The following is a 15925-nucleotide window of genomic DNA, read 5'->3' as shown; positions in this document are numbered from 1 at the left end:
TTCCCTGTGTGGCTTCTGCACTCTGAATCCTGGCATTGGTGTGGTCTTCCTGTCTGCCTTCAGCCCAAATGTTTTCGTGGAGCCCTTGAGAATTCAGTACAAATAATTCCACAGGGGATCTGAGGAAATGTCTTCCATACACTTAATTCTCAATGCCAAGATGAGCAAGCAGGGGAAGAGAGCAGGATAGGAGTGTCTGAGGCTGGGCTGCTCTGAAGTCAGGGCCTATCCTGTATTCTGAGTACAGCACGGGCCTCTTCTGGGTAATAAGGAATTAAGGATTAAAAGGAACTAATTATTTTTAATGTTTATTTATTTATTTGGGGGAGGGGAAGTATTGGAGAGGGTCAGAGAGAGGAGGACAGAGGATCTGAAGTGGGCTCTGCACTGACAGCCCAGGTGCATCCAAACTCATGAACCTCTAGATCATGACTGGAGCTGAAGCGGATGCTTGACCGACTAAGCCTCCCAGGTGCCCCGGAAAGAGCCATTACCACTGCACAGTTTCTCTGCAGTCTGCATTTTGCCCAGTGCTGCATCATTGAGTGTATTTAGCAGAAATGGTTCCCCGTGGCCTCTACAGATTACATTTTCAGATCACCTCCCTCCTCCACACCCCCATCTCTGTTTTTCAAGAGTTATAATTAATTATTTTGGAATAGGTAATGTATTAGTTGTATGTGCTCATATTCAAAATTCAAAATATGTAAGAGTATATGGTAAAAAGTCTCCATCCTGGTATTCTGCTAAGTGAAATAAGTCAGACTGAGAAAAAAATACCATATGATTTCACTCATGTATTGAATCTGAAAAACAAAGGAAATGAATAAGCAAACAAACAAAAAGCAGAACCAGACTTATGAATACAGAGAACAAATTGGTGGTTGCCAGAGGGGATGGGTTTGGGGGATGGGCAAAATGGGGCAAGGGGAGTGGGAGATACAGGCTTCCAGTTATGGAATGAATAAGTCATGGGAATAAAAGGTGTACCATAGGGAATACACTCAATATTATTACAGTGTAGTAGGGTAACAAATGGTACAGTTGTGGTGACCATAGAGTAATGTAGAGAATTGAATCCCTGTATTATACACCTGAAACTAATATAACATCCTGTGTGTCAACGATACTTTAAAAAAATTTTGAAATAAAAGTTTCCCTCCCACTTCTGTCCTCTAGCCATTCAGTTCTTCTCCCATATTATAGTTTTTTGTGTATCTTTCCAAAGATACTCTGTGCACATATGAGCAAGTGTGTGGTTGTATGTGGACATGCCATCTTTTAAATAGAAGTAGTATATAGTGCACTTTTCTGCATGTTTGTTTTTTATTTTTATTTTTTTATAAAGTTTATTTATTTGAGAGAGAGAGCACAAGTACAGGAGGGGCAGAGAGAGAGAGAGAGAGAGAGAGAAGGGAGAGAGAGAATCCCGAGCAGGCTCTGCACTGTCAGCGCAGAGCTCAATGCAGGGTTCAAATCCCCAAACCACAAGATCATCACCTGAGTCGGAGGTGGACACTTAACCAACTGAGCCATCCAGGTGCCCCCTTCTGTATTCCTGAATTAAAAGGCCATTGTGCGGGGTGCCTGGGTGGCTCAGTTGGTTAAGCCTACGACTTCAGCTCAGGTCAGACCTCACATTCGTGGGTTCGAGCCCCACGTCGGGCTCTGTGCTGACAGCTAGCTCAGAGTCTGGAGCCTGTCTTCAGATTCTGCGTCTTCCTCTCTCTCTGCCCCTCTCCCTCTCATGCTCTGTCTCTCTCTCTATCAAAAATAAATAAAAATATTAAAAAATTTTTAAAAAGGGGCGCCTGGGTGGCTCAGTCGGTTAAGCCTCCAGCTTCGGCTCAGGTCAGATCTCACATTCGTGGGTTTGAGCCCCGCGTCAGGCTCTGTGCTAGCTAGCTCAGAGCCTGGAGCCTGCTTCCTGTTCTGTGTCTCCTTCTCTTTCTGCCCTTCCCCCTCTCATGCTCTGTCTCTCTCTGTATCAAAAATAAATAAAACATTAAAAAAAATTTTTTTTTAATTAAAAAAAAATAAAAGGCCATTGTGCTTGCATGTGCCCTCTGGTATGTACCCTCACGTGACTGGGCATGAACTTGTGTGTCTAAGAATACCTGAGAAGAAACCAGCTGAGCGGGTCTCACACTCTCTGTAGTGGATCTCTTGCCTTTTCATTAAGGTATCTACGGATCACTTTAGAACAATCAGGTTCCAAACCGTTCTTATTCTTTTTTTTTTTTTTTAATTTTTATTTATTTTTGAGAGACAGAACACAAGCAGGGGAGGGGCAGAGAGAGAGGGATTTTGAAGTAGGCTCCAGACTCTGAGCTATCAGTACAGAGCATGATGTGGGGCTTGAACCCACCCACTGTGAGATCATGACCTGAGCCGAAGTTGAATGCTCAACCGACTGAACCACCTAGGTGCCCCATAACGGTTCTTATTCTTGCTTAACCAATTGCCCAAGCTTTCTAGAATATGTAGGAAAAAACAAGTAAGAGATAGATTAAATTGTAAACTAAGAGGCCTGTTTTAAAAGTTAAAGAACTAGAAGAAGGCCTGGCTGCCCCTCAGAAAGCTATGTCAATTGAAAGTCCCAGAAGTCATCCTTGTTTTAAACTCCTCACCGTGTCTCAGTGATTCTTCTCTTCAATCACTGGGGGCCTTTGGACTAGATGCCTGCCAGGCAGGAGAGTGTCAACTGTCACCTTGGTAGAGATGTGGGAAACTGGAATGGGGTGGGCAGGAGCAGGGTCAGCCTTTCCAGCTAGTGAACCTTGAAAATTCCTTTCAACATTTTACTTTGCCCATTTTTAAAAACTCTAAGGAAAGCTGAGTGTGTTTAGAGTGGGCTTCAGATCTAGGACCAGTGAGGGGGCCATCACCAGTTTAGCCTTATGGAGGAAAATCTACTATCTCTTTCACTAGAACCCTCAGGGTGCTCCTGAACTTGGAGCCTTTGAATTAAGCTAAACTTGTCACATTGTAGAGGGTCTTCCTATAAGATATAAAGGACTGTCCTTGGGCCTTCTTTTCTCCAGTAAGCGTCTGGATTACGTGAATCATGCCAGACGACTGGCTGAAGATGACTGGACAGGGATGGAGAGTGAGGAAGAAGAAGATAAGAAAGACGATGAAGAGATGGACATTGACACTGGCAAGAAGTTACCAAAACGCTATGCTAATCAAGTGAGTAGTCCAGAGGAGGGGAGGCCAGGTCAATCCCAGCGAAGGAGATGTTGCCGTAAAGAGAGAAGGAGAAGGGGTGCCTGGGTGGCTCAGTCAGATAAGTGTCTGACTTCATGATCTCACAGTTTATGGGTTCAAGCCTTGCATCAGGCTCTGTGCTGACATCTCAGAGCCTGGAGTCTGCTTCAGATTCTGTTTCCTCTTCTCTCTGTCCCTCCCCTGCTCATGCTCTGTCTCTCTCTGTTTCTCAATAATAAGTAGATGTTTAAAAAAATAAAAAAGAGGAGGAGGGAGTGCCAGGGTGGCTCAGCGGGCTGAGCATCTGACTTCAGCTCAGGTCATGATCTCAAGGTTCATGAATTCAGGCCCCACGTCAGGCTCTCTGCTGTGAGCGCGGAGCCTGCTTCGGATCCTCGGTTTCCCTTTCTCTGCACCTCCCCCCGCTAGTTCTCTCTTTCTTTCTCTCTCTCTCAAAAATAACGTAAAAAAAAAAAAGAGAGAGAGAGAGAGAGGAGGAGACGAGACAGGAATGAGGATGGCAAAGAAGCTGCTGCTGTGTGTGAAGCCTGTGGACGGAGAAGAGAGATGGCCTACAGTGCCGTGTGCTGGCTGGGGGTCACCGAGGGAGGCTGTGGCTGGTGGGCTTGAGAACACTGACGCCATACTATAACCAAAGGTCGCTGGCCTGCTGCAGAAAACCCTGAGCTATTGATACACTACCAGACTGCACGCACTTGTCGTTTCTCAGTTGTCACCGTACAGCAGTTCTGAATCAGGCCTGCCCAGCCCAGCCCTGTTCCCACCCCACCTCCTAAGTTGGTATCTTTCCCGAGCAGAGCACTAATGTGCCAAGCTTGGATGTTCACAATCAGATGGTGCAAGGTGGGAAGTACAGCTACCCTTGAATATGGGGAGCCTGCACAGCCACCCCCAGCCAGCCAGGTGACCTCCGTAAAACAACAGCTGACATTAACAAAGGTGACTGTGTGGCCTGTAGGCTGCAGAAACAAAGCAGTGTGGTTCGTGGAGTCATAGGGGAAGCAGGCATGGAAACTGTTCAGTGCTTTTGGCAGTCTGGGTGTTCCAGAAACAGAGTATCAGTCTAAGTGGGACTGGATATCCACCTTGCTATTATATTCTTCTCTTGAGAACCCAAGTGTCTTGTCACCTCAGAATCCTTTCCCACCTTTAGAATATGGTTCCTGGGTACACACACTGCCATCTTCTTTCTGTGGCCCAACTACAGCCTAGATAGCATCTTCTATGACTGAGTGCAGTTCAGTTCTGCTCAGCGAGCACTGTTGAAGGCCCTGCTCTGTAGTAAGCGAGGGTCCGTGCAGGAAGATAGGCAAGGGCCAGAAATGGCCCCTGTGCTCCTGTAATAAGTGGAGATTATGGTTTTTGCTGTAAGAAACTGAGATTGGCTTCCAACAGGGAAGGAAGTGGGGTTGTGAAATTAGGAAGAGGTTAACGAACTAGAAGGCAGCTTTGAAGCACAAGGGAGACGTTGATAGGCAGAGGAGCATTCCCGGCAGCAGGAACAGCCTGAGCAAGGGCTCTGAGCAAGATGAGCAAGAGCCCTGAGGTGGGAGGAGTAAAAGGTGTGTTTCGAGTCAAGCTGTATGCAGGCCAATGAGGATGGAGCAGAATAGGGTGAGGGAAGGAATACAGCAGAAATAGGTGCAGCACCCCCACTTCTCAGGGTGCCTGGCTGGCACCTTTAGAAAAGGTTACATCTTTTTTAAAAAATGACTCATTCTGAGAAGTACAAAAGCCCTGATTTGGGAGGCATCTAGGTGGCTTAGTCTATTGAGCTTTGGACTCGATTTCAACCCAAGCCATGATCTCACATTTTATGAGTTTGAGCCCCATGTACAGCTCTGGGCTGACAGCAAGGAGCCTGCTTGGGATTCTCTTTCTCTCTCTCTCTCTCTCAAAATAAACAAACATTTAAAAATAAAGAAATATGTGCAAGAGTTTAGACTATATTTTATTTATTTACTTATTTTAAGGTTTTTGTTTGTTTTGTTTTGAGAGAGAGCACAAGCAGGGGAGGGGCAGAGAGAGACTGGAAGAGAGAGGATCCCAAGCAGGTTCTACACTGTCAGCATAGAGCCCTTCTTGGGGCTCAAACTCATGAACCATGAGATCATGACCTGAGTCAAAATCAAGAGTTGGGTTGCTTAACTGACTGAGCCACTCAGGTACCCTAGACTGTGGTTTAGATTTTGGGGAACCACCGAGAATTTTTGAGCCAGGGACAGAGTTGAGACTTTGTATGACATGCCTGTTAGTGTATATAAAAGGGCCTAGAAGAGAGAGACTGTAGTAGGAAGCTTAGCTTTGCCAAAACAGATCTGATGATGAGTGCTGAGGGCAGTGAAGGTGTAAAGAAAATGAGATCATGAGTGTGAGAAGTATTGCCAGGTTGAATAGATGGAATTTAACAGTGGGTTGGATAGACTAGGCCGTATGAGAAGTGGTTAAAGGCTTAACCTCTGAGGTCACATTGACCTGACCTCAAAGCCAGGCCCTTCGTCGATCTTAAGCAAGTTACTTAACCTCTCTAAAGCTCTGGTTTCTTATCTGTAGATGGGGATAGTTAAACTACTATTTCACAGGATTGTTAGAAGGATTAAATGAGATAGTACACCCTAAATACTTAGCCAGGAGCCCCACAAGTATTAGGTACGGTTTTTTTTAAACAGCCATGTTAAGATAATTCACATACCATACAATTTACACATTTGCAGGGTTTTTACACATTCAGTGGTTTTTAGTATATTCACAGGCTGTGCAACTGTTACCACTATCTAATTCCAGAACATTTCATCACCCCAAAAAGGACCTTCATATCCATCAGCAGCCAGTTCCCATTCTTCCTTTCCCCCAGCCCTTAACTGTCAGTAATCTACTTTCTTTCTCTATGGATTTGCCTCTTCGAGACACTTCATATAAATGGAATCATAAGCCATGTCTGGTTTTCTTCATTTAGCATAAGGTTTTCTTTTTAAGTATTCTGTTGTATAGATACACTACATTTTGTTTATCTATTTATTAGTTGGTGACCACTTAAGTTGTTTCCCTTTTGGCTATTGTGAATAATGCTTCTGTGACCCTTCAAAAACAAGTTTCTGTGTGGACATGTTTTCATTTCTCTTGGGTATATACCTGGAAATGGAGTGACTAGGTCACATCGTAACTCTGTGTTTAACATTTTGAGGAACTGCCAGGCTGTTTTCCACAGTGACTACACTTTGTGGGCGCACCCCCCAGCCACGTGTGGGGCCCCAGGGTCTCCACGCCTCTGCCAGTGCTTGTCTTCGTCCGTCCTTGTGAGGACAGCCATCCTGGTGGGTGTCAAGTTGTGTCTCCTGGTTTTGATTTGCATTTCCCTGATGACTAATGATATCAACCATCTTTTTTCACACGCTTAGTAACCATTTGTATATCTTCTTTGGAGAAATGTCTATGGCCTTTTCAATGGGGCTTTTATCAAGTTGTAAGAGTTCTTTATACATTCTAGATACAAGTCTCTTATCAGATACATAATTTCCAATATTTTCTCCCATTCTGCAGGTTATCTTTTTACTTTGTTGTGGGTATCAATGGCGGCACTAAAGTTTTAAATTTTGGTGTAGTCTTATTTATGTTTCCTTTGTTTTGTCACTTGTACTTTTGGTGTTGCAGCAATACCCTTCTATAAGGAAGTGTGGATTACGCCTTGGTTTAAGATTCAGTAACAGAGTGGTGTTGCTATTAACAGGGCTAAAGGATACAGAAAGGGAAAGGGGGCTTTCAGGGATGGAAGGTACTTGGACGATCAAAGGCAGTGAATTTTGTTTGGGGTACATTGAGTTCAAGGTACAGAGAGAGCAAGCAGAGAAAGAGATACCACGTGGACACCTGCAAATATAGGTCTGGAGGAAAGGAAAGCAGTCTAGAAATGAAAAAGAAGGAGAATTGGGGTGCCCAGCTGGCTAAATCAGTGGAATATTTGACTCTCCATCTCACAGTCCTGAGTTAGAGCCCCTCGTTGGATGTAGAACTTACATAAGAAAGAAAAGGAAAGAAAACAAAGGAGAATTAGAAGGTGTCCTCTCAGAAGTGGCAGGTAATGTGGTCCAGCCCCAATGGGACAGCATCTAAGAGAAAAGAAGGGGAACCTGAAACAGCCTCCTGTAGATTCTCTACATTGTTTTGGGGGAGCATTTGGAGGAATGTTTGGAGGGGAAAAAAGAGAATAGCTCTGTGTCACAGGGCTAAGGGAACGTGTGTCACTGAGGATGAGGAGGTGGTGACAAGTAGCATCACACCAGGAGTGGAGCCAGGAGGATAAGGGGGAGGAGAGGGAAGAGAGAGAGGAGGTCACTGGTGGTTGTTGGCAGGGCTGCGGGGGTAGCAAATCTGGACTGAGGGTGTCAGAGTGGGTGGGAGGGCAGCATCAAGAAATATGAAGCTGTTGGGGCACCTGGGTGGCTCAGTCAGTTAAGTGTCTGACACTTGATTTCAGCTCAGGTCATGATCTGTAGTTCATGAATTTGAGCTTTGTTTTGTTTTTTTTTTTTAATTTTTAATTTATTTTTGATACAGAGAGAGACAGAGCATGAGAGGGGGAGGGGCAGAGAGAGAAGGAGACACAGAACTGGAAGCAGGCTCCAGGCTCTGAACTAGCTGTCAGCACAGAGCCCGACGCGGGGCTCGAACCCACGAACGTGAGATCTGACCTGAGCCAAAGCCAGAGGCTTAACCGATTGAGCCACCCAGGCGCCCCATGAATTTGAGCTTTGAATCAGGCTCTGCAATGACAGTGCAGAGCCTGCTTTAGATTCTTTTTCCCTCTGCCCATCCACACTCGTGCTTTTCTCTCCTAAAATAAATAAGTAAATTTAAAAAAAAAAAAAAAAAGGAAAGAAAGAAAGATGAAGTTGTTTTAAAAAGGAGAGAGTGAAATAGTGTAACAGAAATGCAGAGTGATAAAAGATTTCATTTTTGTTCTGTTTTTTTTTTTATGATTAGGGCTTGAGTATTTTGTGGGCCAAGGGGGAGGAGAGATGAGAGATTCTGTGGGAGGGATTAGTTGATAGGCCACTCTCTGTGGAGATGGGAGGGATCGTGAGCCATGAGTAGAAGAGTTAATCTTTGCAGGTTCATTTTCCCACCACCCCGCCTTTTTTGAGGTAGATTTCCCAAAATCCTTTGGTACAGGATCTGGGGTCACCAGTTTGGGAAATGATCTAGATTAAGAGCATCTCAAAGTCAGGGACCTTATTCATCTCTGAGGTTATAGCCCCTGGAAGGTAGTAGTTATGAGAACAGCAGGTAGATGGACAAAGTGAGGTGAGGAAGACGGTCCCAGCACCCAGGCACAGGAGGCGACGTAGTAAGAATTATGCATACAGGAAACAAAGATGAGAGAAGTTGAAGTTCATATGGCCTCCATTGAGTCAGGGTCAGTTGAGACAAGTCGACTAAGACCAAGTGGGTGCAGGTCCATTGTCAGCCTTACATGTATTTTCATTTTATATATATAGGATGTGAATTATTTTTTCAGGGTTTTTTTTTTAAACTTTCTTTGTTTATTTATTTTTGAGATAGAGCACAAGTGGGGGAGTGTTAGAGAGAGAGGGGGAGACACAGAATCTGAAACAGGCTTCCAGGCTCTCAGCTGCTGGCACAGAACCCAATGCGGGGCTCAAACCCACGGGACCGCGAGATCATGACCTGAGCCAAAGTCAGACACTTAGCCGACTGAGCCACCCAGGCGCCCCAGGATGTGAATTTTCTGTTGGTGCGAATGTTGCAGCAGCACACTGCTGCTGATTCTTCTTTTCACTATTTTATTTTTTTTAAGTAATCTCTCCACCCACCATGGGGCTCAACCTCCCAACTTTGAGATCAAGAGTCACATACTCTACCAACCGAGGCAGCCCTGCACCCCACCACTGTTGATTTTTAATGCCATTTTTTGGTGTTCCCAGTTGATGCTGTCTGAATGGTTGATTGACGTCCCTCCAGATCTGGGCCAGGAGTGGATCGTGGTTGTGTGCCCTGTTGGGAAAAGAGCCCTGATCGTGGCCTCCAGGGTGAGTAGCTGCCCCCTCCCTACGCTTAGTCTGTAGTGGGAGGATCCTCCGTACTTTGTGCTCTTGCGCTTGGCCTGGAGATTGAAACGCTTTCCTGCAGGAGGGATTTGTCGAGAGCCATCTTTGCACTGATGAGACCCCTGCAGATTGTGAGGCAAGAGGGCGAGGAGACCTTGATGCCTAATGGAATGGTAACTTTCCACACAGGGTTCTACCAGTGCCTACACCAAGGGTGGTTACTGCGTCAACAGGTTTCCTTCCCTTCTGCCGGGAGGCAACAGGCGAAACTCAGTGACAGCAAAAGGTACCTATATAAAATTGTCTATTAAGTTAAAAAAAATTTTTTTTAGAAATATACATATACTTATTTTTAAGTAATCTCTCCACCCAACAGTGGTTCGAACTCATGACCCCGAGATCAAGAGTTGCATGGTCTACCAACTGAGCCAGCCAGGTGCCCCTGTTTATTAAGTTTTATAATTCACAAAAGACAGTAGAAGCTTGGTTACGTATTTTAAAGACCCACTCTTTTTTAAAAAGAATTTTATGTTTTATTTATTTTTGAGAGTGAGAGTGTGAGCAGGAGTAAGAAAGGGACAGGGAAAGAAGGGAACAGAAGATCTGAAGCGAGTACTCAGCACTGAGAGCAGCAAGCCTGATGCAGGACTTAAACTGACAAACTGTGAGATCGTGACCTGAGCCAATGTCGGGCGCTCAACCCACTGAGCCACCCAGATGTCCCGAAAGACTCACTTTGAAAGCCTACCTTTAAAACTATACATCTGGACTCAGGCCATCTTCTTCAAGGTCAGGTCTCCTCAGCTGCAGAATAGATGCAGCACTATGAATTAAAGTCAACACACCTTTCCCACAGGCATCGATTACAAGGTGACCCATGCAGTTTTGGGGGAAAAGGTCCCTTAGAATGCTGAGTGTAAAGTATCATAAGCTGTTGCTGGGGCTTCCTGCCAAATTCCCTTTTCTCCTGGATGTTCTCCTGTATCGTTGTCCAAACCTTAGCCTCTCCCTCTAACCTGGGCTCAGCCGAGAAGACTGAGATCACGGAGGTTAAATAAGTTACTCACTGTCATTTACCGAGAAGGTGGCAGAGCTGGGCCTGAACCCTCCTCTCTTCTCTGCCTGCTCAGGCTCTCTTGGTGGTTCCTTATGTGCTCGGCACTGAGCCTTGACTTTTCTATCGGCTTTCAGAGCCCTTCACTCGTGAGCTTCGGCTCACCCATTTTCATGTTTTTCCTCTACTTACTATACCCACTCCTAGCTTTGTTTAGCTGGCTTGCCTCCCTGCTCCCCACATATGCCCGGTTCATTTCACCTCTACACCTTTGCTCATGCCATTTCAGTACTCTGGCCTGAAATACCCTCCCATCTCCCTCTGCCCTATTGTTATAATCCTCTGATCCCAGAAGACTGTGTCCAGGTACCATCTCTTACATGCAGCATCTCCTGCTGCTCTGATCTCGCTCCTCTGGAATTCCTGTTGCTCTTAGGTCGTGTTGTACAGTTCAGCTCTTAGTTCTTTTCTCTATGGTCATCTTATCTTATCCTTTACTGGACTGTAAGGTCCTTGGTATATGTGCTGCCAAAGCGAGCACTGGATTGTAAGGTCCTTAAATTTTTTTTTTAACATTTATTTATTTGAGAGACAAAGAGACAGAGCATGAGCAGGGAAGGGGCAGAGAGAGAGACACACACAGAATCCAAAGCAGGCTCCAGGCTCTGAGCTCTTAGCACAGAGCTTGATGCAGGGCTTGAACTCAAGAACTGCGAGATCATGACCTGAGCTGAAGTTGGCTGCTTAACCAACGGAGCCACCCAGGCACCCCCGGATTGTAAGGTCCTTAAAGGCAAGAATTACTTATAGGTAATACTCCACACAGAACATAGTTCCTATGATAGGAACTGAAAAGGGCATGTAAATTCAGATGGAAGATTACTTGCCTCTTGGATTGGAGCTTTTCTAAGGTAAATAAATGTTCCAGTTTATCTAAAAGTTCAGAATAGGGGCACCTGGATGGCTCCGTTGGGTAAGTGTCTGACTTCAGCTCAGGTCATGATCTCACAGGTCGTGAGTTCAAGCCCCACGTCAGGCTCTGTGCTGACAGATCAGAGCCTGGAGCCTGCTTCGGATTCTGTGTCTCCCTCTCTCTACAGCTCCCTACCCTCTCAAAATAAATAAACATTAAAGTAAATAAATAAAATGAAAGTTCAGTATTTCCACCTGGCTTAAGGGTGGCCTTGATCCCACTCATGCTGTCCTACCTCGAGTTGCCGTTAAGCTGCACTGGGAGCAAGAAAGGGCCGTGAGGGGGCACCTGGGTGGCTTAATCCATTAAGCCTCAGACTTTGGCTCAGTGTATGATCTCGAGGTTTGTGAGTTCAGGCACTGACGGTGCAGAGCCTACTTGGGATTCTCTCTTTCTCCCTTGTTCTCTGTCCCTCCCCCGCTTGCACCCGCCCCCAAATAAAAAAATAAAATTTAAAAAAAAAAGGGCCATATGAACTTTCTCTGTAAGGAACTCTGATTGGAAGGGGAACCCCATTCTAACTTTCTGTTCCGTGTCCCCAGACTACACCATTCTGGATTGCATTTACAGTGAGGTGAACCAGACCTACTATGTTCTAGATGTGATGTGCTGGCGGGGACACCCTTTTTATGACTGCCAGGTAAGGATTGGTAGTTTCCTCATGTCTTCTCCTATTTTCTCCTCTCCTGGGAAAGTGGCTCAGCATGTGGGTTTGGTACGTGACCAGCTTCTTGGTATGTACAGGATGTGGTATATCAAGAACATTATCTAATGTTCCTTGCCTCTTTGAGTGTGTTTAAATTAGCTTTGTTTTTTAAAAAAGGAGGAGGAGGAACTAAGGGAAGTACAGCAAATCTTGAGGGGAGGAAAGAGAGAAATAGAGCAGAAGGGCAGGCCAGGACTCTAGGAGCTGCAGCCACCCCCTCGCTCTCTCTGGAGTGTGGGAGGACTGCTGGTGGGAGGACAGTGGGCAGTGGGGATGGCGCCTGTGCAGGCGGCACAAGAAAGAGAAGGTGGAATGAAGTCGCCATCAAATAGTCTCTGGCCACCTCTCCCGCTTCACAACCACATCCTGCCTCTGAAAACAGCAGGGCCTCCCTGGTTCAGCCCGAAGCCTTGAATCTCTGAGGGGCCAGCTCTGGAAGGAGATGTTCCAAGTGAGGAGGGACCCCGATATTCTCCCCTCAAGGGTCACCTCCCCCCAGCGTTTTTCTGAGATTGGTGATTCTTAGGAGGGACAGTAGCAGTCATCGGAGTAAGGCTAAGTCAGCCCCTCAGACTTCATCTCTGCTCCCAACACTGCTCTGTCAACGTCCTGGTTTTATAATGGTGATTTTTTGTGCTCCCTGCCAATTTGCATATCATAGTAGTTCTCAATGTGGTTGGAAATGCAAGTTCCCAGACCTACTGAATCAGAAACCCTGGGGTCAACTCGTGTTTTCACAAGCCTCCAGGCAGTCATCAGGGAGGCCCAACGCTCAGAATCATGGGTGGTCACTGTAGGCCACCTCTTTCCATAGCCATTAGCCAAAGCATGATTTCTCAAAGCATGATTTCCCAGAGTATGCTGCTGAATCCGTAACAGCCCAGACTTGCACTGCTGAGCACTTTGTGAGCATTATCTCCCTGAAACCCTTACAAGAACTCTGTAAGGTGAGTACCATTGTCATTCCTCATCATCCAGGAATGGCAGGACGCTGAGAGCCCCAGACGGTAGGTACCTTGCTCAAGTCCAGAGCGGCATCTAAAACTCAGATCTCATAAATTCAATCTAGAGCATATTTTCCTTTAATTCTGTTGAAGGATGCTTCATCACATGTATTCACAACTTATAAATTTGGTAACTAAAACTACCTATATTTCTATAATATATAGAAAAGACTGTGGTGGGGTTTTTTTTAATTTTTAAAAGCAAAATAATGGACAAGAAACAGAAGGTTCTAAATAGCTACAGAAGGGTACATATCAGTAGTTGAGAGAATAAAGTATTTTATGAGAAGTTAAAACTATACAGCAGTTTCTAACCCTCAGAATTAAAATAAAACAAAAGCTAACATAATGTGCTTTGGAATTAGAGTCCTGGGTTCCATGGTATTTTCTGTGGGCAAATGATATAATCCCTTTGAACCTCAGAATACTTGCCTGTAAAATGGAGATGGTGGTAATCCAGCTCTCAGAGGGCGGTTGAGGACTAATCAGGGTGTGTGAAGTCCTTAAAAAGGGGCCTGCCACACAGTAGGCCTTCAGTGATCAGTGTTGGCTCTACTATTATTAAAAATCCTATTGGATTTTTAAAAAAATCCCCAAAGATTTTATATTAACATCTTTCTGACCTTATGGCAGTGTTTGAAGAGACAGGAGCGCGATGCTAGAAGAACTTAGATCTTCATAAATTACATGGCTATTTAGGACGGAGTGTTTTTGTTCATATCATCATTTGAAATGAGCAGCATTTCATCTTTCTGTGTCCCTTCTCTGTGGCAGACTGATTTCCGATTCTACTGGATGCACTCAAAGTTACCAGAAGAAGAAGGACTGGGAGAGAAAACCAAGCTCAATCCTGTAAGGCTTGGTGTTAGGATTGCAGGATTCTCGATGTGGATTGGTTTGAATTGGTCTGTTATCTAAATATAATCATTATGAATGAACTTATCTTTTTTATTTTGAGGCAGCATAGCATAATAGGAAAGGTGTGGGCTTAACAGCCATCCAGGTCTGAACCTGTTTTGGCTTTAACAATTACTAAAGTTAACTAGCAATTAACTGAAGTTAATAACTTCATTTGGCCTTAGTTTCTTCATCTATGCAATAGGGTTAATAACACCTACTTTACAGGGTTGTTCTAAGAACCAAACGATACAAATGTGCAAGTTCTCCTAACATGATACTTCTGGTATGCACTTAATAAATAGTGGTTGGGGGCACCTGGGTGGCTCATTCTGTTAAGCATCTGACTTCAGCCCAGGTCATGATCTCATAGTTCATGGGTTTGAGCCCCGTGTCGGGTTCTGTGCTGACAGCTCAGAGCCTGGAGCCTGCTTCAGATTCTGTATCTCCCTCTTTCTCTATTCCTACGCTGCTCATGCTCTGTCTCTTTCTCTCAAAAATAAACATTAAAATTTTTTTAAAATAAATAGTGGTTGTATAAAATGCTAAGTATTTTATAATTACTAATAATGCTATCTAGAATAATGCTGTCTAGAACTCCAGTACAGTGGTTCTCAAACTGTAACGTGCATCAGCAGAGGCTGGAGGCCTGGTGAAACGTAGATACTTGAGCCCTCCTCACCAGTGTTTGTGTTTCAGTAGGGCTAAGGTGAAGCCTAAGAATTTATATTTCTAACAAGTGATGCTGGTGCTCCTGGTCCATGGACGACACTTTGAGAACCTCTGCTCTTGTATGTGAGCTGAGAGTGACCTCATCTAGTCAGCTGATTCGTTTTACAGATGAGAATGTAGGCTCAGAGAGGGACTACTTTCTCCAACACCCCACAGGCCAGGATGAAAGGCCAAGTGCCTTTGCTATCCACTCTGATTGAATAGGCGATGGCTATTTTCAGGGCATTGTATTAGCAAACACTTGTAGATTGGCATTTGATTGTATTGCATGTAATACTCTTAAAAGTAATCAGACAACTAGTTACAGGACAATAATTAGGGTCAGTATCTAGCGATGTTATCAGGACGGTCCTGGAAGAACATGCATTGAGGAAGGGGAACACAGGAGCTGCTCTCTCTGAAATGTTCTTTTGTTTTGTTTTTTGTTTTTTATTTATTTTTGAGAGACAGAGAGAGACAGCGTGAGCAGGGGAAGGTCAGAGAGAGAGGGAGACACAGAATCTGAAGACAGGCTCCAGGCTCTGAGCTAGCTGTCTGCACAGAGCCTGACGCGGTGCTCAAACCCACAAACCGTGAGATCATGACCTGAGCCGAAGCCAGACGCTCAACTGACTGAGCCACCCAGGCGCCCCTCTCTGAAATGTTCTAAGCACTCTTAGAGTATTATCTTAGTGTATTATCTCATTGAACCAGTGCAACAACCCCATGAGATAGATATCCTATTCATTATCCTAATTTATAGATGGGAAAGCAGAGGCATATAGAGATGAAATGATTGGCAGAGTGGGGAGTCAAACCCAAGCAATCTGACGTATTAGAGTTTTAGTCCTAATTACTTTATTATACTTCTCAGTCTAAGAACCCTTACTGGGGGCACAGTTGGTTAAGCGCTTCTACCTTGCTGGGTGGGTGGCTCAGTTGGTTAAGCGTCCGACTTCAGCTCAGGTCATGATCTCACAGTTTATGGGTTTGAGCCCCGCGTTAGGCTCTGTGCTGACAGCTCAGAGCCTAGAGCCTGCTTTGGATTCTGTGTCTACCTCTCTCTGTGCCCCTCCCCTGCTCATGCTCTGTTTCTCTCTGTCTCATTAAATAAATAAATAAATAAAAACCCTTGCTGATGTGAAAGGGGCTTCACTAGCCTTTCTGTAGGACTTTCATATGGCTGCGAGAATAACATACAGTCCCTAAACCTAGCCCAGGATACTGCTTCTAAGTCCTGGGTGTGTGTTAAAATCAACTGGACAGCTTTAAAAAAAAAAAAAA

At 44.9% G+C, this 15925-nt stretch overlaps 1 protein-coding gene across 6 annotated transcripts in view; it reads left to right on the top strand.

The window, feature by feature from the left end:
• The window catches only part of SNUPN (snurportin 1), a 38282-nt gene that overhangs the window by 18518 nt on the left and 3839 nt on the right, over positions 1-15925 (top strand). For all 6 annotated transcript variants that reach the window (XR_003913670.1, XM_029952838.1, XM_029952840.1 and 3 more), the window contains exons 3-7: positions 3045-3192; positions 9174-9278; positions 9486-9582; positions 11866-11963; positions 13808-13885. Coding sequence is in view for 5 of the 6 variants with exons in the window: in XM_029952838.1 (XP_029808698.1) it covers positions 3045-3192; positions 9174-9278; positions 9486-9582; positions 11866-11963; positions 13808-13885 (526 nt within the window). In the remaining variant the exon portion in view is untranslated. The remainder of the gene's footprint in view (positions 1-3044; positions 3193-9173; positions 9279-9485; positions 9583-11865; positions 11964-13807; positions 13886-15925) is intronic.

This window comes from Suricata suricatta, chromosome 9 (assembly GCF_006229205.1).
Source record: "Suricata suricatta isolate VVHF042 chromosome 9, meerkat_22Aug2017_6uvM2_HiC, whole genome shotgun sequence".
Lineage (NCBI taxonomy): Eukaryota > Metazoa > Chordata > Mammalia > Carnivora > Herpestidae > Suricata > Suricata suricatta.
Note: the sequence above shows the minus strand (reverse complement) of the source record. Positions and strands in the feature narration are given on the sequence as shown.